Raw genomic sequence first — 22,457 nt, forward strand, 5'->3', positions numbered from 1 at the left:
CTATGGTAATGAACGCAACTTGCTCGCGCATCTGATTGACAAATAAACTGTGCACTCTTATATTATTGTTTTTGATTAATATTGTGGTTATTTTGCCTCGTACATTCTGTGCAAAAGCACTTATTTGAATGTAGTCATTTAACTTAACTGTGCACATGCATTTTAGACATGTCATGTAGTTTTAAACATGCAATAAATGCACATCCATGAATAATGTGCTATCCTTTTTATTTATTAGGCTAAATCGCATTTACTTCTGGGCTATATGGGCAATTTCAGGAGAATCCATCATTTAAAATTCATCAGAGTTATGGAAACGTATCATCATTTTACAAATAAAGTTTCGGAGAAGGATACTTTCTACATCCTTGTGTCCTGCGGTCACTCCGGAACTAGGTTCCTCCATCAATTTTGTTAAAAAAAGAAGAATCGAAAAGGAATCGGAACAACAGTGGGGAATCGATTCTTGGAATCGACTCCGTCGATTCCGGAAACAGGAATTGGAATCGGAATCGATTCCAAAAATTTCGGAATCGACCAGCCCTATGATGAACTGCAGAATGCAGCCGGTTACCCCGGAAACCAGCAAACAAACAAAAACCGCGTGTAGTTTTTAAAACAGCCATTCCTTTTTGTAATCTCAATGTTGTTGTTCATCACAGCACCAAATACTTAATACTTGAAGACTTAATATGCTATTTATTTTCAAACTTAAACATTTTTATGCTTTAATCTGGACTACAACATGCCCTAATAATTCTGTTATTGTTCAGTAAAACTTTGAGACATACGACTTCATTAGTTAACATGTTAATTCATTATTACCAAACTGACAATGAAAAATACTTATAAAGAATTAATCATTCTAAGTAATGTTAATTTCTTAGTTACTGTTTAATAACATTACAATCAAAATAACTTTTTTAATGGACCTAAGATAACTAATATTACCAAAAACATTATACTTTCTGTACCAAATGTAGCTATTACTCAATCTTAGTTAATGCATAAAATAATGAGACCTTATTGTAATTTGTAAGCCTACCTGTTGTTCTTTATAGCCTAATTCTTTTGCACTTTAATCTGTTTGAAAATTGTACTTTTACAGCTCTGAAAAATATCAAAAGACCACATAACATTGATTTCTCAATGAGGGGTCTCTTAATTTTTTTTCCAGAGCTGTATATATTTTTGGTGCATTATTGTATTTAAACATTCAGTTATTTTTGTTCTTACAAAAATAGTTCTTAAAGCTGTTATGCTATGGCAACACTTTTTTTGCAACTTATTTCAATATCGTGATAATATCGTATATCGTGATAAAACTTCATCAATTAATCGCAACATGAAAAATTGATATCGGCACATGCCTACAACTGAGCGAGAAACTCAGTAAAAAAAAGTACAAATTAAATTATAACATACAATACAATTAAGCAACATCACACAACCAAGAGTGCCGTTTTACTGAATACGCCTCGATTGAATATGCGACACTGATTTCATATGACAGCTCAATAAACAATTAATTAATTGTTATTAATAATGATGCAATATTGACTGTTTTTGTTCTATTTCAGCAGCAAAAATATTTCCAAACAAAGATCACAGCAGAACCATAACGCATCTCGCAGCAACAGTGTTACTGAATGTTTCGCCATTTTAAATGAATCGGTTGAAAAAAAGATTCAATTACCCATTCGTAAATGAGCCTCATTCTTGAATGAATTTGCCGTTTAAATGAATAAATGACTCACTCATTAAGACGATCACATACTGCCACCTTCTTGTGGTTTAGTTTCATGTTTACACATTCTCTCCAACATTTCTTATTTGAACATTCAAAAAAATATTTTAAACAATCTCATAACATTATTTATTTTGATTTGTAACAGCCCTATAGTGACTTTTATCATTTTTATATTTTCATTATAATTTATTGATCAAATTTAAGAATATAAAATGAAAGCTGAAGCATAGCATATATTAAGTAAGATTAGGGAAAAAAGCCCTTTATAGAAGGTAAAAAATAGCACAAATATGCATATTTAAATATGTCAAAGCTTACCTAACACTGTCGATAATTTTTCTTCTGAATAAATTATATTTATAACACACACAAAAAAATGTCCAGACAAGCACATTTTTTTACTCGGACAAGTGAATGACAGATTTACTTGTCCAAACGACAAGCACGTGAACAGGCTTAATATTAAGCCCTGCTTATAGGCCTATTTATTAATCAGTATTAGTCATATTCATACATAATGTATGTCTTTAAGTAGGCTAAAGTGGGACATTTAGTTGTGTGATCCCCAAAAAAATACATTATGGTAAATGTTTAAATAAGTAGATTTTTTCTGACTAGTCTACAGTGGAGGCATTTATTTCATTTTAGTTTGCTCAGGTATGCTAACTGCTCTATAGAAAAGGAGAAACCAATGTATAAAGTTAATAAATTAAATTATTCCTGTTGTTATTATTATTAACCCCCTGGACCTCGCCCACGCATTTGCTGGATTTTTCCTCATGACAGTGTAAAACAACTTAACATACTCCATCATTTTTGGCCTCACAGACATGAACGATGTCTTTACAAAGCTTAAAGTGTCTACTTTTATTCATGTACACTCAAAATAAAAACTAAATGTTGTGAGTTTCGCTAAATAAAGGAAACAAACAAGGATGCGCGTTCTCCCGTCTGTTTACCTGTGAAGTCCATTCTGAAATGTGTATGAAAATATACTTTAGATTGTTACACGCCTAAAACATATTCATATTTCTATGATTGGATGCTTTATTAACTGCTTTTTTTGCTCACCGCTTTCATTTCTGTTTTATAATTGAGAGGAAAGTGTGTGGCACATATTCACATATTCATCTAAACGCCACTCTCAGCAGTGCAGATGCTGGATGTCTATAAAATCATTTAGAGCTCAGCACACCAAGATACAGTTATCATCACTACAGACAATTCTATGATTCTTTTAAAGAAATCAAGTTTTTACTGTTGTCTATGTGATGTTTTTAATATGCTTTAAGACAAACCATGAGAAAATTCATAAGTCAACATTATTGCTGAGAAGCAGTGGGACAAAACATTGATAGGGCAATACAGTATATTGTTGTTTTCTCCGCGCGACATTAGAATCAATAAGCTGCAGCCAAATATCGATATTTCAATGAATAAAATTGAAATGCTCCTGTGTTGATAGAGCACAATGGCCAGTGAGAGGTGTTTACGATTACAGCTCAACAGCGCTCAAAGCGTCACATTTTTTTACATTTCAGTACCGATTTGGTATCGCAGTCGGTACTTTTGACAACTCTAATTGTTATACAAACTGCCTATAATGACAGAACCTGTGAAAAAAATATTTGATTGTTTAGCTAGTCTTGTGTCCATTAGAAAACACAGAGGGGCGGGGGTTATGACTATACTGGGACCGGCCACCGAGAGGCGATTGAAACGCGAAGGCTTCAGTTTCTGAGAGGAGTGCTACAAGGCTTGTTCCCACCCCATTGCCTAGTATTTTCTCCGGCTTTAGCATATCATTATCTATGACCGCTCTGAAGCAGGGGATTCTCAAGAGAAGTTATCGGGGTATATTATTTTGTTGATTTGAAAAATCAGGTACATTTAGCAATATTATGAATTATGCATATGATGATGTTATGATGAACTATATGCCTGTTTGATCAAGTCAAGCAAAAGGCAAATCATACTACAGTAACTTTAGCAAAAGTTGACAGTGGGTCTCTGAGCTGGTATAAGTGGAGGCGGGGATAATTTTCATATTCATTGTTCCGCGTATACTAAACGAAGCGAGAGTGTAGAGATACATTCAGGGTTTTTTAAGACATGAAGACAATTTTTTTTCACAGGGAACATTTTGGTGATCAAATATGAGTTTTAAGTTTTAAAAGTATTGACTCCAGGGGGACTTTAAGTAATTTCAGAGACTTTTTTTTTTAAATCCCTGGGACTGGTCATTTTCACCCATAACTGCTGACAATCCTGGTGACTTTCAAGGCTTACCTGGCATAGGGGCTTGTGAAGGTTCTCTGTTGCATTCCACTTGCATTCCCAAAACCGTGGCCCCGGCTCCAACTGTCTTCTGAAGAGGTCAGAGGGGTGTACACGTTAAAGACAGGCTTCTGATCTTTCTGCTGACTGACAGCAGCTGTGGATGAACTGGTCCCAAAAAGGAAGCTCTGTCCGCTTGAAGTGGTGACACCACAAATGTTAATGGGTGTGCTGTGGAGACCAATCTGACAGTAGTTAGTCCCATCGATGTTCTCCTGTTTGACCACCCCTGGTGTACACAGCTGGATTATAGAATCCTTCTCCACCTTCACAGTGGCCAAGCTGGTGGTGGTGGTGGAGGGGCTGGAAGTGCTCATGGAGATCGTTGCCTTTGTGTCCCTCTCTGTATTTGTCGTCAGGTCTCCAAGCATAGCATCTTCACCTATATTGGAGAGGAACGAGTCATCCCCCACATAGAAATCAGAGGGCGAGCCGTCCAACTCAAAGTCCTGCAGGAGGTCCAGAGTGTTGTCACTAAAGAGCTTATGATTGCCAACATCAACATCTCTCCCAATGGCACCATAGGAATCTTGATCAAGGTCCATATCGCCTTTATCCATGGGAGAAAAGTCCTCTGTTTTCAAAGGAAAGAGATTGGGGTCGACTCCACCGATCAGGGAGTCTACTGAAGGGGAGGTGCTGTTGAGGTCTGAAATGCTGGCCTCCAGACCTGAGAAGCTGTCCCCCAATGTGAAAGAGCACAGGGCCTGATGTTGTTGAGCCCTTTGCTCCTTCCCAACCGCTTTGATTTCGGAATCTTCCACAAAGATGCCAAGAGTGGAGTTGGTGTGCTCCTCCAGAGTGGGCGAATTGCTCAGGCCATTGGGAAGGTCCGCAGAAACTGGCTGCATCAGTGGACTGAGTTGAGGAACCAAGGACGTGGGGGCGACAGACATGGCGCTTTGTATTCTGCTTCGTAAAATTCCCTCAACTGGGCTTTTGCTGTAATCCAGAGTATTCAATCGCTCATCTCTCTTGACGCCGTTCTTCTGTCCTCCATGATCCATCTTGCATTACTGTGGTAAACACAACAAAACAACGTTTAAACTCCATAAATGACATCCCTTAAAAAGCATAGTTTACTGTAAGTAGCATAAAGACAAAACATGATTAAAAGAGGTAAGACAAAAATGAAAAATGTACCAACCCAGTACCCAACAATTTATTTAGGGGCTATACTTTTATCATATGTCCTTTTCTTACTTGCATTCCCCTGCATAATTGTGTCTGAATAGATTCACATACATTTTTATCAAGCTCTCTCTCTCTCTCTCTCTCTCTCTCTCTATATATATATATATATATATATATATATATATATATATATATATATTATATACACATACTTATACATATACATGGGGCTTTTGGGCAGGATGAAGATGTTTCCAGGGCTTAAATGCTCCGAGAACGGACACGGCATTAGTGAAACAAAACACACCGGTCCGTTATGTCCCAGAAACAATCTCCTATATTTTGCAGTAGATTCATTTATATTGATAATAACAGGTAATATAAGGCTTGCTGCAATAGTCAGTGTTAGTGTTCAGGCACCGCCCCCCACTGTTTTGATATTTTAAAGTAGTAAAAATAATTTAGTTAAAATTAGAGAACAGATTAACTACAATTAAAAAATGAACGTGCAGTGTTATCTGGACAAGAGTAGCAGCACATCTGCAGCAGGAGTCAGATCTCATTCATCACGAGAGCGAGGAGCTGAATGACAAGATGATCTCAGAAGATTTGGTTTCAAAGCGAAATGTAAAAGGCCTATTTAAGGGAGTCTGTCATTGTACTGTTTTGTTGTGTTTTTCATTAAGAATAATAGGCTAATGAACCCACCATTCAAGCAACCCGCAGCCGAACTGGCACAAATTCACAAGAGAAAGTAAACTCTGCAAGGCCACTCTGTCATTCGTTCATGGCTGCATAAGCTCTACAATGTGACGATGAGGGAAAATTTTCTCACCGTCACATCCCTAACAGGTAAAAAGGCTAATACATTTCAATCCTATTATTCTATTTTCCACAATGTCAAACCAACGCAGCTTAACCCAAAATGCAAGCTCAGGCATGTGCTTCTTTAATATCAGCTCGTGGAGTCGTGCGCTCTAGAGTCTAGACAGAGAATACTCCATTGAAGGGAACACTAAGAAGCAAATATATTTATTTAATATAACGAGGTTGGGTTCCTATTTAACTGTTGGCTAGGCTATAAGATAATTGTAAATAAATAAAAAAAGTATTCTATATCACTAGATTTTAAAATGTAAACTACACATATTCAAGCGCAAATGAGAACCGTTTCAAAGTGGGTGCCAGGTGCAAAAAAATAATATTAATATTCAAATCCCAAAATTGAACATGTAATACCAACATTGGATGAATATTTGAATATTCTGGTACAGCCTAATTTAATTTTTCACAGATTCTGCAAGGGGTTCACATACTTTCAAGCAGCACAGTGTTTTATTGTATTAAGCTTCATTTTTATTTTATTTAAGCTTCACTAAGACAAATATTTGTGTGTGTAAGCAGTCTCATTCTAATCCAAAATAGCATATATTTTTTAACATTGTCTCATAAATCAGCAAAACTGTGGTGTATTAGCCACAACAATAGTCATACAAAAAATAAGTTAAACAAACAAAAAGACCTGCGAGAAAGTTGGCCTGTTCTGCGTAAATGTCACATAAACATGTATGCTTTTCAAATATATCTTTTGACATTGAATGTGTTATCTTTAAATATAATAAGATAACAATAACACTGTTGGTCAAATGTACGTTATGGACTCTGGGGGTTAGTTCACCAAAAAAATCATCCTATGTGTAGGCCTATATGTTTATAAGGTGTCTAAGGTGTATAAGTTATTATTAAAAATGCCCTGGCTCTTCGAAGCTTTATAATAGCATTGACTTGGGTAGTTTTTGAAGTCCATAAAAGTGTGTCCGATCCATCCATTTTATAATATCATAGATGCGCATGCGTTTGTGTGAGAAAAATATCCATATTTAAAACCTTACAGACTAAAGTAACTAGCTTCCGGCGGTCAGCGGTAGCTACGCAAATCGACTTGCGGTGAAAGAGTAACCCTTGACACATGTGTATTGATTGACGAATGCAGAAGCGCAGAGGATAGGGCAAAACAAAACCGGTCATGAATTAGAAGTCTCGCACTATCTGCGAGAGGCTACAAAGCTTGCGATGCAATCTGTAAATCGTGTCCAGGATTACTCTTTTAGCACAAGTCGACTTGCGTACTGCAGACTGCCAGAACCTAGTTATTTTAGTTTATATAATTTACAATATGGATGTTTTAATACTGGTTGCAGTAATATAACAATGTTATGATACAATAAAATAAAAAATAATCTCAATATTCCTATCAGTGTTATGTATAATAGTAATCATAGAATGTGATGAAACCGAGTTTAAAATGTGTTAGCAAATGCATTGCTTTGATTCATAAGGCCATTTTTTAACTCCCCAGAGCCGCATGGAGCAGTTATATGATGGATGGATGCACTTTTATGGACTTCAAAAATGACCCAACAGTCACTGCCATTATAATGCTTGGAAGAGCCAGGGAATTTTTAATATAACTCCGATTTCGTTCTCCTGAGGGTGAGTAAATCATGGGCTAGTTTTCATTATTTGGGTGAACTATCTCTTTAATAGCATGTGTGCATAACTGCCTAATAAAATGTCATAATATTTAACGCTATTAAACACTATTTTGTCCCAAACTTTTCATCCTCTGCAGATAAATACGTGCAGCTTGTGATATTATAATCTTGTTTCGACTAATAATACTCAAAGAAACGGATAAAAAGCCAAACGTGGAGGTCTCGCGCCCTTGTAGCCGAGCAGCCGCTCGAGCGCGGAATCCACTGAATGATGGTCAGTGAGATGCGCACTGAGGCCTTCCCACACCCACTGCTAATCCACAGCAGACGGACGAGTCAATCACTTTACGTTTACACTCTGAACCCTTAAATAACACACTATACACCTATGCAACAGCCAAACGCGCACGAATCGCCCTTACAGGACAGCAAGAACTATTCGCTGGCAAGCCGTGAAAAACAGGTCACGAGTTCAGTCAGTGTGTAGAAACGACAGTTACTAACTTGAAACTAGTTGCTACACTTTTACGCTATCGATGCCTTTATTTGCATTCAGGTGCACGGTCAACAAGAACAAAATCTGGTTAGAGGTCAAAAGAAAATACGTACTTTTTGATATTTACGTTCCTGATTTGATTCGTTGCATCATCTGACATTGTTTTTGTGTAGAGGTTTCTGCTAAGGAGATTAGCAACAACATGAGCCTTCACCGCAGTCCGAGGTCGTTTCAGAAGAGCAGGAGAAATCGCAGGCTGCGAAAAAAGAGATCTGGAAAAGCTCGGATATCGTCCAGCGCTTTAGTCCGCATTCATAACCCCATCTGGGTAATCAGGCAAATATCTCGTTTTCGGCCATGAGAAAAGAGGCGTGCCATAAAACCGTAAACCATAAAAACATTCAAAATGGAGATTACAGTAGAGGTCCGAGGCGACACTGTTTACAACATGCAGTGCGACCTATTGGCAGTAACGAGTTATTACATCTCGCCTCTTATTAAAGTGACTTCATTGGGTGAGATGAGATGTGCGCCTGAGTAACCTCGGTGATATCACCAAAATAAAACAAATCACACTGCCTTCTCTTTTCACTGATTCTGTTTTTCTCATTCATACACATCAACAAATCTGGCCACGCTGTATAACATCATTACAAGCATGATATAATACAAAAATGATTAGTTCATGAACATTACAAGTAGTAAATGATCATTAAGTACAAATGTTACTGACTGGTGTTTTAGTCCATTTAATGCAAATATGAAGAAAAAAATGGTCTCAACTAAATATGTGCAGTGTCACATGGTTAGTGCAAACTGTCAAATGACCAGAGCAGTTTAATTCTTGTTGTTTGCACCATGAGAAGATGGCAGCTCCAAAACAAAAGGTTAGTAGAGTATGTTAACATAAAGATATGACAAAGATTTTTGGTACACGTTATCTTTAAGGTGTCTAGTCTTTATGAATGAATTCACAATTATTCAGTTGTGTTGAGTGTGGTCATAGAATGAGTGAACATGCTGATGGCAACAGTGACCAGTGGGACTACAGTGCATAACACTTGTATAATGCATAATATGCATTAATTCATACTCACATATATGGATTAAGTCAACAATACATTTTTATTAGTTAAATGTGTCATCATGTATTAATTCCCCAATAACATATAGTATTAACTTATACTGTGAACGCATGAGTTAATAACCACAATGGATTGAAGCCATGCATTTTTAAGTTCCAGTTGTGTGCTTTAATTAATCATTAGCTAATGATTGGCAAATGTATCATTATGTTATGACTTTACTTATTGAGGCACATGACTGTTAGCTAACTAATTCAAAATTATTTCAAAACCCATAACCACAATGACATACAGTCCCTGACAAAAGTCTTGTCGCTTGTGTACAAATTGACCTAAAGTGCCGCTGAAATATATTTCTAATCAAGATTTTTTTTACAAGAAATGTCTCATTTTAATCCCACCAGCTTTTGTGATAATGTTTCAGTGAAAAACTAAACTTTCAAAAAGTATTCTAATATTCACAGCTTGGTAAAGCCCATTGAGTCCATTTTTGCAAAGACATAAGTGTTGTCGCCTTGTCATATGAGCTTCCCCTGTGACTAATTTTGGATCAATTAGGTCTCAAGTGTGTATAAAAAGAACCCCAGTACGCTAGACCTTCACATCAACTGCAACTAGACCTCTGCAAACATGCCTAAGATTCACCCTGAGACTAAAGTTTTGATTATCAAGAGGCTGAAGACCAGATCCACTGCTGATGTGGCAGACACCTTCAATGTGTCTCAGCGTCAAGTACAGAGGATAAAAAAAAGATTTGATGAGACTGGAGACGTTTTTGACAAGCCCAGGTCAGGCAGACCCCGCAAGACAACTGCTCGAGAGGACCGTTTGTTGGCTTGAAAATCCAAGGCCAGCCCATTTTCCACTGCAGCAGAGCTCCACGAGACCTGGTCACCTTAAGTCCCTGTGTCAACCAGAACAGTTTGTCGGATTCTGTCTCGAAATGGCCTCCATGGTCGAATCAGTGCCCAGAAGCCAGCACTAAACAAAAGACAATTGAAAAACCGTGTGGCATTTGCCAAGGCCCACAGCCTGCTAAAAGGATGGACGCTGGAAAAGGGGCAGAAGGTGGATTTTTCAGATGAATCTTCTGTTGAATTACACCACAGTCGGCGCAAATATTGCAGGAGACCTACTGAAGCCAGAATGGATCCGAGATTCACCCAGAAAACAGTGAAGTTTGGTGGCGGAAAAATCATGGTCTGGGGTTACATCCAGTATGGGGGTGTGCGAGAGATCTGCAGGGTGGAAGGCAACATCAATAGTCTAAAATACCAAGAAATCTTAGCTACCTCTTATATTCCCAACCATAAAACAGGCCAAATTCTGCAGCAGGACGGTGCTCCATCGCATACTTCCATCTCCACATCAAAGTTCCTCAAGGCGAAGAAGATCAAGATGCTCCAGGATTGGCCAGCCCAGTCACCAGACATGAACATCATTGAGCATATGTGGGGTAGAATGAAAGAGGACGCATGGAAGACGAAACCAAAGAATATTGATGAACTCTGGGAGGCATGCAAGACTGCTTTCTTAGCTATTCCTGATGACTTCATCAATAAATTGTATGAATCCTTGCCAAACCGCATGGATGCAGTCCTTCAAGCTCATGGAAGTCATACAAGATATTAAATTTGAATCTCACAGCACCACAACTTAATTTGCTGACATATTTTTGTATTTGCAGTAAATTTGTTCAATTTCTGTGTAGGCGACAAAACTTTTGTCTTGCCAAAATTGGACCTTTCTGTCTTGATTAAATGATAAATATTTTTTCTGTGAAAATTATTTATTTCAGTGCATTAAACATCATTTGGGAGGGTTTTAGCTTTTCATATGAGCGACAAGACTAGCTTAAAATAGATAAGCGACAAGACTTTTGTCAGGGACTGTATAGACACCTCTTGTTGATTAGCTGAGTGCTCTCCACCTGTGACAATTATCTGAAAGCCCTCCTCCTGAATCTTTGTTAATAAACATCGTGTTGAGTTAATTAGCTGATTAGAGTGTGTCACCAGTTTTCTTCAATATTGAACCTTTTCACAATATTCTAATTTTCTGATAAATTTGGGATTTTCCTAAGTTGTCAGTTCATCCAAATTAAAAGAAATAAACATTTGGAATATATGTAATGTAATTAATGAATATAATATACAAGTTTAACTTTTTGCACGGAATTAGTGAAATAAATAAACTCTTTGATGATATTCTAATTATATGACCAGCACACAGACAGACAGACAGACAGACAGACAGGCAGGCAGGCAGGCAGGCAGGCAGGCAGGCAGGCAGGCAGGCAGGCAGGCAGGCAGGCAGGCAGGCAGGCAGGCAGGCAGGCAGGCAGGCAGGCAGGCAGACAGACAGACAGACAGACAGACAGACAGACAGACAGACAGACAGACAGACAGACAGACAGACAGATAGATAGATAGATAGATAGATAGATAGATAGATAGATAGATAGATAGATAGATAGATAGATAGATAGATGGATAGATAGATAATTTTAATTATTTTGTGATTTCTAGTATTTGTACAGGCTATACATTTTATAGATTTAAAGGAACATGCCGACTTTTTGAGGACTTCAGCTTATTCACTGAATCCTCCAGAGTTAGATAAATCCAAACATACTATTTTTATCTCTGTGCGTGCCATTACTGTGGTCATTTCAGTGCCTGAAAATAAGGTTTTTTGTTTTTTTAGCATTTTTTTTTTACAAATTTATCTGCATCTCCTGCACTACATCAAGCCACTCCCATAATAGCTGTCACAGTCATTAATTAGCTGTCATTAATGCATGGCTTAGACTAACTGTACATCATGTGTGAAGACGTTTTCTTATATTAGGTCATTATTGATTTGTTATTATTAGGTAATTATTCAAGTGTAAGCATTCAGCTTACATTTTGTTAAAATGTATTTTAAATAAATTTATACTCTCTTCATCTTGGACCCTCTGTAGTCATATTATAATTTTTGTGTCGTTTTGTTCGCTTGGCTGTTTCTGTGTTAAGGTCCAGAAATGCATGTTTTTTTGTCAGGTGTGTGATGCTCTTTTTTACAATGATGTCATTACGTTGCTGTCTTGCTGTCAGCCAATCTCTGCTGATCATGGTTTTCAGTATCGATTCATCTGCACTTTCCACTGAACTCAAAATGTGCAGTAATCTCAGACAACTGAATCCAGATAATCTAGCTATAATCAGATCCGCAAATGAACCAAATTAGCCAGAAATTAGTTATCACGATTAGAGATCTGGGATCTGTCAAATTATCTCAGATGTATTAAATGAGAATGGACCCCAGGTCTGCAACCAAAGAGAAAACAGGTTTTTAAAAATATTATTATTATGTATTAGAATAAAACATTATAATAATATAAATTATTGAAAAATAGGGAATGAATCTACAATGGGCTACAATAATGAAAGTGGTCAGGTCAAGTTTTTAAGGTAACAGTGTTCACTTTAATGACTCATAATATCTTGCTGCTATTAAGAGTAATTATTGAAGAAAAAAAAACAAATTATGCTCAGTGGATATTAAAATCTACACACCCCTATTTAAACATGTTTTTTTATTTTAAAAAATTGCAACCTGTGCAATACCACTGAGTGGCAGAAGAAGGATACAAATGTGTGAAATAAATGTATAATTAGGTAAGTGTTCAGATTCAGAATATTAATCATCAAGCTTATGCTAAAACGAGTGCCTGCCTTCACCAGAATTGATTCAGTTTTACTCCAAATAAATCTTAGCTGTTCTTGTAATTACAATCTTGGATCTTGGTTGCATACGTTAAATGGGGCATCCCTTCAAATTTGACGAGAAGACAAAGAGAAAAGTGTCTCACACATGAGTAGCCACGTCAGGGTTGCCAGGTTTTCGCAACAAAACCAGCCCAATGGCCAATCAAAAATAGCCCAAAAATAGCCCAATGGCCTATCCAACTAGCCCAAAACTAGCCCAATACCAAAAAATCTAAATATAACACTCCAATACACATTTTATGGTAGTGTTATGCACTACACACCAAAAGATAACCGTATAAGTAATTATAAACAGTCTATCTTATTTCAAATTAAAAATAATGTAAAATAAACATTGCAAGATATTCCTCATTAAATGTTAATTTACAGAAAATTCTTCTGTGTATGACATTTATTTTTTAAATTATTATTTACCAGCAACAACCCTGGAGAGCACGCATTCGGTTACCATGGAAACGAAAACAGCGCGCCGCAGCACACACACACACACACACACACACACACATTAGCGAACAAGCCCAGCAGTGCCACTGTACCTCACAGAGTGTGCGCTTATCAGCACAGTTATGCTGATACGATATTGCTCATCCTAGAATCCTTGTTATCATTGGTGGAATATGAATTGGCTAAAGTAAAATATTTATTTCAACACAACCATTTCAGCTAAATTTAACTGATGCAATATGTTAAACCTTTAACCCGCGGAATTAAAAATCAACCCGCGGCAAGTGGTTAAAAGTAGCCCAATTCCGCGGGAAAACCGCGGACTTGGCAACACTGAGCCACGTTGAAGCCTGGCGGGGGCAGCATCATGCTTTGAGTGGGGGTTTTCTTCAGCTGGAACTGCATGGGGCTTTAGTGCAGGCGGCGGGAATCACAGCTCCAGGTACCAGCTGTTTTTGACACAGAACCTTCTGGCTTCTGCTAGAAAGCTAAAAAAAAAAAGATGAGAACTTTCAGCATTAAAACACTACCTTAAATCAACAAAAGTGTGGCTTTAGCAATAGATTTTGAAGTGGAAGCACGTTTTTGATGTGTATGATGATTTTTCAAACACTGAAAGCATGTACCACGTGATCTTGCAACATTGAAACATGACAATATTTCTCATCGATTTCGCATCATGGTAAAGTATTCGAATTCAAAAATAGAACTAAAATGACTACAAGATTATTAGTTGTAGGCCTACCTGCGTTGGTGTGCATTTTGTGATTTTTGTTTGAATTACAGACCACGTTTCATGATACGTGATATATAGCCTCTGTGTAAACTACAAAACTGGATTTGTGGAAACGATCAAGTTCAGTCTTCAGACGTGTAGTGTTTCTTTACAAAGTGACATTGCCATCTACTGGCCTGGCATGAATATATATATATATATATATATATATATATATATATATATATATATATATATATATATATATATATATATATATATATATATATTTGTTTTAAGCTATACCATTATCTTCACAAAAACTTTAATATGTGAAAACAGTGAAATAATAAGCATGTGTATTATGTGTTCAGTCTGAAGGCTTGTGTGTTTCTCTACAAAGTGACATCACTATCTACTGGCCGGGCATCAATAACACAATGTTTTTAGTTTTTTTCCTCTAGATCTGTGTGAACGGTGACAATTTTGACAACATTGTCATTCTATAAACTATCCAAATCAAACTAGCCAAATAAATTTTGCTAGTCAATTATATATATATATATATATATATATATATATATATATATATATATATATATATATATATATATATATATATATATATATATATATATATATATACAGTCTTGTTCAAAATAATAGCAGTACAATGTGACTAACCAGAATAATCAAGGTTTTTAGTATATTTTTTATTGCTACGTGGCAAAAAAGTTACCAGTAGGTTCAGTAGATTCTCAGAAAACAAATGAGACCCAGCATTCATGATATGCACGCTCTTAAGGCTGTGCAATTGGGCAATTAGTTGAAAGGGGTGTGTTCGAAAAAATAGCAGTGTGGCATTCAATCACTGAGGTCATCAATTTTGTGAAGAAACGGGCTGTGAATCAGGTGGCCCCTATTTAAGGATGAAGCCAACACTTGTTGAACATGCATTTGAAAGCTGAGGAAAATGGGTCGTTCAAGACATTGTTCAGAAGAACAGCGTACTTTGATTAAAAAGTTGATTAGAGAGGGGAAAACCTATAAAGAGGTGCAAAAAATGATAGGCTGTTCAGCTAAAATGATCTCCAATGCCTTAAAATAAAGAGCAAAACCAGAGAGACGTGGAAGAAAACGGAAGACAACCATCAAAATGGATAGAAGAATAACCAGAATGGCAAAGGCTCAGCCAATGATCACCTCCAGGATGATCAAAGACAGTCTGGAGTTACCTGTAAGTACTGTGACAGTTAGAAGACGTCTGTGTGAAGCTAATCTATTTTCAAGAATCCCCCGCAAAGTCCCTCTGTTAAAAAAAAGGCATGTGCAGAAGAGGTTACAATTTGCCAAAGAACACATCAACTGGCCTAAAGAGAAATGGAGGAACATTTTGTGGACTGATGAGAGTAAAATTGTTCTTTTTGGGTCCAAGGGCCACAGGCAGTTTGTGAGACGACCCCCAAACTCTGAATTCAAGCCATAGTACACAGTGAAGACAGTGAAGCATGGAGGTGCAAGCATCATGATATGGGCATGTTTCTCCTACTATGGTGTTGGGCCTATTTATCGCATACCAGGGATCATGGATCAATTTGCATATGTTAAAATACTTGAAGAGGTCATGTTGCCCTATGCTGAAGAGGACATGCCCTTGAAATGGTTGTTTCAACAAGACAATGACCCAAAACACACTAGTAAACGGGCAAAGTCTTGGTTCCAAACCAACAAAATTAATGTTATGGAGTGGCCAGCCCAATCTCCAGACCTTAATTCAATTGAGAACTTGTGGGGTGATATCAAAAATGCTGTTTCTGAAGCAAAACCAAGAAATGTAAATGAATTGTGGAATGTTGTTAAAGAATCATGGAGTGGAATAACAGCTGAGAGGCGCCACAAGTTGGTTGACTCCATGCCACACAGATGTCAAGCAGTTTTAAAAAACTGTGGTCATATAACTAAATATTAGTTTAGTGAGTCACAGGATTGCTAAATCCCAGAAAAAAAAATGTTTGTACAAAATAGTTTTGTGTTTATACAGTCAAAGGTAGACACTGCTATTTTTTTGAACACACCCCTTTCAACTAATTGCCCAATTGCACAGCCTTAAGAGCGTGCATATCATGTACATATACAAAATAATACATAAAATCATTACTTCACTCACATCATAAAAACACACTCCACTTCAGGAATCTATCACTCACTCACACACTCACTCACTCACTCACTCACTCACTCACTCACTCACTCACACACTCACTCACTCACTCACTCACTCACTCACTCACTCACTCACTCACACACTCACTCACTCACTCACTCACTCACTCACTCACTCACTCACTCACACACTCACTCACTCACACACTCACTCACTCACTCACACACTCACTCACTCACTCACTCACACACTCACTCACTCACTCACACACTCACACACTCACTCACTCACACACTCACTCACACACTCACTCACTCACTCACTCACTCACTCACTCACTCACTCACACACTCACTCACTCACTCACTCACTCACACACTCTCACTCACTCACACTCTCACTCACTCACACACTCACTCACTCACTCACACACTCACTCACTCACTCACTCACTCACACACTCACTCACTCACTCACTCACTCACTCACTCACTCACACACTCACACACTCACTCACTCACTCACTCACTCACTCACTCACACACTCACTCACTCACACACTCACTCACTCACTCACACACTCACTCACTCACTCACTCACTCACTCACACTCTCACTCACTCACACACTCACTCACTCACTCACTCACACACTCACTCACTCACTCACTCACACACTCACTCACTCACTCACTCACTCACTCACTCACTCACACACTCACTCACACACTCACACACTCACTCACTCACTCACTCACACACTCACTCACTCACTCACTCCCTCACTCACTCACTCACTCACTCACTCACTCACTCACTCACTCACTCACTCAATCAGAATATACATTGTTCTTATCACAGTCAATTCAGTGCGTACAGGTTTGCTTTAATAATAACCACTGTTTGTTCAGGCGTGTAAATGTACTGTAGTTTGTGCATGAGATCATTTCGTTTGGAAGAATATTCCAAAGGTTTGCTGCTTCATAAAAGAATGATTGTTGACCATATGTGGTTCTACGTTTTGGAACGCTGCACTCTCCTCTGACTGTCGACCGTTTGGCTCTAGAAATTTTCTCCGAATTTAATGTGACAAATTTAAAGAGAATTAAAAATTCTCAAGACCTGAGGTCTTGAGTTGTTGTGAAGCCACTCCTTTCCTTTTACTTCGTTATTTTAGCTGTGTGCTTAGCGTCATGGTCTTGTTGGAAGGTGAACCTTTGGCCCAGTCTGAGGTCTTGAGCACTCTGGAGAAGGTTTTTGTCCTGGGTATCCCTGTACTTGACCGCATTCGTCTTTCCCTCAATTGCAACCAGTCGTCCTGTCCCTGCAGCTTAACAAAAGCCCCACAGCACGATGCCGCCACCACCATGCTTCACTGTTAGGACTGTATTGGACAGGTGCTATTTTTCTCCACACACACTGCTTAGAATTAAGGCCAAAAGGTTATATATTTGTCTCATCAGACCAGAAAATCTTATTTCTCACCATCTTGGAGTCTTTCAGATGTTTGTTTTTTAGCAAAATTTTATGTGTCTTGCACTAAGGAGAGGCTTCGGTCGGGCCTCTCTACCATAAAGCCCCGACTGGTGGAGGGCTGAAGTGATGGTTGACTTTCTACCATCTCCTGACTGTATCTCTCTCACCAAGGCTCTTCTCCCCCAATAGCTCAGTTTGTCTGGACAGCCAGCTCAGGGAAGGGTTCTGGTCGTCCCAAACGTCGTCCATTTAAGGATTATGGAGGCAACTCTGCTCTTAGGAACCTTAAAGGGATAGTTCACTCTGAAATTAAATTAAAGCCATCATTTACTCCCCCTGCTGTTGATTCAATGCCCTATGTCCTTCTATCTCTTTTGGACCTCAAAAGCAGAAATGTAAAAAATAGTCCTGTATGCGCTCCTTCCTATAATGGCAGTGGATAGTGACCAGGTTAAAACATTACAAACCAGGTTAAAACATTACAAAAATTATACAAAAGTATGATGCAATGATACAGTGAGACCCGCACCATATATTGAAAGTGTCTAGGAGGCATACCATAAGGTTTTGGGAGAAATAAACTATTATTCAGTCCAAACATTGAGCTCAGCGTGTTTCTGTAATGAGTACACTGTTGTCATGACAACTGGTACACAACATTCACTTCAAGAGGTTTTATTATTAGTATTGTATTATTTCTTATCATATACCTTATAGAAAAGACGAGTCACGTTTTTTATTATTGAGCCTGATTTCTCAAAATGGACAGCACCTGAGTTAAATATATTAGTGTCACAGCAAGGGTCTGAATACTTAGGACCATATGTGATATTTCAGTTTTTCTTTTTTAATACATTTGCAACAATGTCAACAATTCTGTGTTTGTCTGTCAATATGGGGTGCTGTGTGTACTTTAATGAGAAAATAAATAACTAAAATAAATGATTTTTAGCCAATGGCTGCAATTTAACAAAGAGTGAAAAACGCAATAGGGTCTGAATGTGGTATATATAATGCCTCCTTCTTATGCTGATGTGATTAGATGTGACAAATGCTGATGACAAGTTGATTGGATTGATCATTTAAATGTGCTCCTCCCAAACTTTAAGAAAAACATCAACAAAACTGTCAGGAATAATGAAACTGGGTAGAAATCAGGCAGTATGTTTACCGCATGCAACAGGATCAAATCCTCACTCTCAAAAGCAACCCATGGGCTGAAAAATAATAATTGCAATAATGACACTCTTCTGTTTCCATTAAACACGAAGGCAGCAACACAGCCCTCCAAATGCAGAAGCATCCAAATCCACATAAATGGCTCCTCTCTTAGGCAAGGGTGGCTGAAATCCAGAGAATACTAAAAATCTAGGTCAATGGATTGCTGCACAGCTATGACGACTCCCTCCTCCGAAGTGTATGTGTTATGCTTATGGAGGGATAAAGACCACACAGTTTGACCAGTAATCCTAGTAATGAAAAGATAATATGTGTTTATACATGGAATATCTGTTATGCGACCTGCAAGCTTTACATATTAATCAGCGGATGAAAGGGTTCATGCTAATTTTTGTTTGACCTATTACATTTCTTAATTTACATTTTATACATCTTACAGTGATCGAAAATACGCACACAAACAGGGCTGGATGAGTAAAGAGTGCTGGATGTGTAGGCTACCTGAAGAGTTGTCCTGCATTATTTAAGCGGCTGCAGGCATGTCTTCAACTCTGCATGTCATCATGTAATACTTCCAAGTCCTGTTTTTAAATCAGGACTAAATCAAATCAGACAGACAGAGTACATGCTGGCAGTCTAGTCAAATGATTCATATCATCGGAGAATTGAGTATTTTTAGCAGTCCAACTTGAATTCAGAAGATATCATTATGTGCATGCCATTACTGTACATATTAATGCATCAGATTGCGGGTCCTTTATAATGAAACATTATTGCAGATAAAAAAGAAAACAGCAGAGCATTTGCTATCTGAATCCCACTCACAGTTTCTCCTGTCGGTGCCTAGCAACACTTTTTCAGCAGAATACACAAAATTAGCTGGGTAAGCGTGACCACAGCTTAAAAGCCATCGCTTAGTGAAGCCGAGCTCACAAATTCCTTGAAACGAGATCAGCACACAATGCCAAAGGTTTGCATGCCTAAATACACATGTTCTCTAACTCAAAGGATCCTCAGGATAAATGCAATCTTGTGAGTGTTAGGCAATACAACGCCATTAAATCCATTATGAATTCACAGTGGGTTTTACAATATATTCTGTAAGTGCAAAAACGATTGAACTGAAATGCTGCTGAGTTGTAATAGTGATAAGAAATGTAGCCACATTACATAAAGCCAATGCACGATTGAATACCATGCAATGCTCAAATGACTGTAATGGCTAGTTAGCCAACTGGAACCAAGTTTGTGGGTAACTGTCCTTGGTCCTGAAATCACTAAACTTACCAAAGCTCATCTCTGGGAAAGCATTTGGGATTTGAGCTCAACCACTTCTAATAAATCAATGAAGTTCTGAGATGAAAATGTATATTGCAACCCAACTAACTGATGTTCTTATCAAGCTTAATTATTGCATGAGCTGGAAATCTAGAGAAGAAGGATGCAACGCTTGTATCTTTCCAGCTGTCATTTTCCTTTAAGATGATGTAAGGCTCATCTCCCTAAGAATGGTCTCCCTCCCCCGTCCAAAGCCTCTCTCAGCACGCTGCATTCATTCGCACTACGCTGCTGATGCTCTGGAGAGTAAGGATGCTCAAAGTTCCCAACGCACTCGAGATCCTTTTACTGAAACGCTGGGTGGGTGCGAGGTACATGTAGACTAACTGTCCGGGACGGACCAGATTTCACGAGAGAGAGAGAGAGAGAGAGAGAGAGAGAGAGAGAGAGAGAGAGAGAGAGAGAGAGAGAGAGAGAGAGAGAGAGAGAGAGAGAGAGAGAGAGAGACTCTTCTAAAGGAAGTTGAAGCTGTCTCGCTTGGTGCAGTTTTTCATTTTTTATAAGCAGAACTTATTTTGGGATTTTCAGCATGAGCTACACAATCGGATCCCTTCGGTGAGAGCTCTTCTACATTGTTATAAATAACAGGAGATGAGTGTTCATCTGATGGAGAAGCCTATAACAACAGTCTAAATGTGTCATTTTGATACATTTATACTTTTATGACGGTCTCAGAGATGCTGTGCATAACATAATGGACTGTGGGCGGCTGTTAAAGAGCGTGCAGGTTATGTTCCGCTTGACTTTTTGCTCACTAAACCCAAATCAAAAACTTTTGCGTATTCACTTTTTCATTTTTTGAAGTGTGCAACGCCAAAATGGCCCTGACTGAAAATTGCAGGACTTATCAAACGCCCAAGGACGGTGGATGTGCCCAGAGTTGCTCTTCCGATGTGGTGGAGCTCAATGTAGGTGGACAGGTGTACTACACACGCCATGCCACCCTCACCAGCGTGCCCAACTCACTGCTGGGGAAATTATTCACCAAAAAGGACATTTCCAACGACCTCGCGCAGGACATCAAGGGACGCTACTTCATTGACAGGGACGGATTTCTGTTTCGATATGTGTTGGACTATCTCCGCGATAAGAACGTCGTCCTGCCGGATTATTTTCCGGAGAAAGGGAGGCTGAAAAGGGAGGCTGAGTTCTTCCAGCTGCCCGAGCTCGTCAAAATCCTGACACCAGATGATTATATTAACAGTGATTTCGACGAAGCATCCCAGGGAAGCGACCAGAGGCTGTTCCCCGTATCTTACCTGGACGCGCGCGATAGGCGCTACGGCTTCATCACCGTGGTGTACAAGAGCTCGTGCGCCTTCGGGAGGGACCCTGACCCAAAAGCTCGAGGAATACCCAAAATCTTTATTTGTGGAAGGGTCGGTCTGGCTAAAGAAGTTTTCGGGGACACGTTAAACGAGAGCCGGGATCCGGACAGGCCACCTGAGCGATACACTTCCCAGTTATCCCTGAAGTTTCGCCACCTGGAGCGAGCGTTTGATATGCTCGCGGAGAGCGGATTCCACATCGTCGCGTGCAATTCATCACTCACCACATCTCCTCACAACAGACATACAGACGACAGAAACTGGTCCAACAACACGGAGTATGTCTTCTACCGTAAGTAGCCTACAGTAAATCAGTTGCTCAGAAATCATATTTTCACTTGTGGTCAATTATTAATAGATTAGCTATTTAAGGCAAACCTTGTCTTTAGTGTGCAGACATTTTTGACCACCGACTTGTCAATCAGAATCAAATATAACAGTGCTCCATTTTATAATAGCCGAACAATGACAAACCTTTAGGATACTGAAGTGAATTTGATTAAGCCACTCAGTTTTCACACTTTTCTCATCCAGTAGCCTACCACTAGGCGGCGTACATAGTTTGTTCAATTCCATCCGGATCAATTCTATAATCTGCCTCAAATTAATAAATTGTGCTGAATTTTGTATGGTGACAAAATCCATATCCCTTCAAGTATTTTCAGTGAACTGAGTTTTTCCAGTCAGAACACTGATAGAAGAGCGAGAGAGAAGCTTTTGGGCCAATGCAGATGTGGAGAATTC

General features: G+C 38.5%; 2 protein-coding genes across 2 annotated transcripts in view; one reads left to right on the top strand and one right to left on the bottom strand.

Annotated features, from left to right (window-relative positions):
* Positions 1 to 8,669, bottom strand: part of nr3c1 (nuclear receptor subfamily 3, group C, member 1 (glucocorticoid receptor)) — a 33,396-nt gene extending 24,727 nt beyond the window's left edge. Inside the window, exons 1-2 of the mRNA XM_067457998.1 lie at positions 8,326 to 8,669; positions 4,040 to 5,103 (exon numbers count right to left, since the gene is read on the bottom strand). Of these exons, the coding sequence (XP_067314099.1) occupies positions 4,040 to 5,094 (1,055 nt within the window). The 5' untranslated portion in view covers positions 5,095 to 5,103; positions 8,326 to 8,669. The remainder of the gene's footprint in view (positions 1 to 4,039; positions 5,104 to 8,325) is intronic.
* Positions 8,670 to 20,630: 11,961 nt separating this feature from the next.
* Positions 20,631 to 22,457, top strand: part of kctd16a (potassium channel tetramerization domain containing 16a) — a 31,086-nt gene continuing 29,259 nt past the window's right edge. The window contains exon 1 of the mRNA XM_067457999.1: positions 20,631 to 22,005. Coding sequence (XP_067314100.1) covers positions 21,204 to 22,005 — 802 coding nt within the window. The 5' untranslated portion in view covers positions 20,631 to 21,203. The remainder of the gene's footprint in view (positions 22,006 to 22,457) is intronic.

This window comes from Pseudorasbora parva, chromosome 11 (assembly GCF_024679245.1).
Source record: "Pseudorasbora parva isolate DD20220531a chromosome 11, ASM2467924v1, whole genome shotgun sequence".
NCBI classification, from domain to species: domain Eukaryota; kingdom Metazoa; phylum Chordata; class Actinopteri; order Cypriniformes; family Gobionidae; genus Pseudorasbora; species Pseudorasbora parva.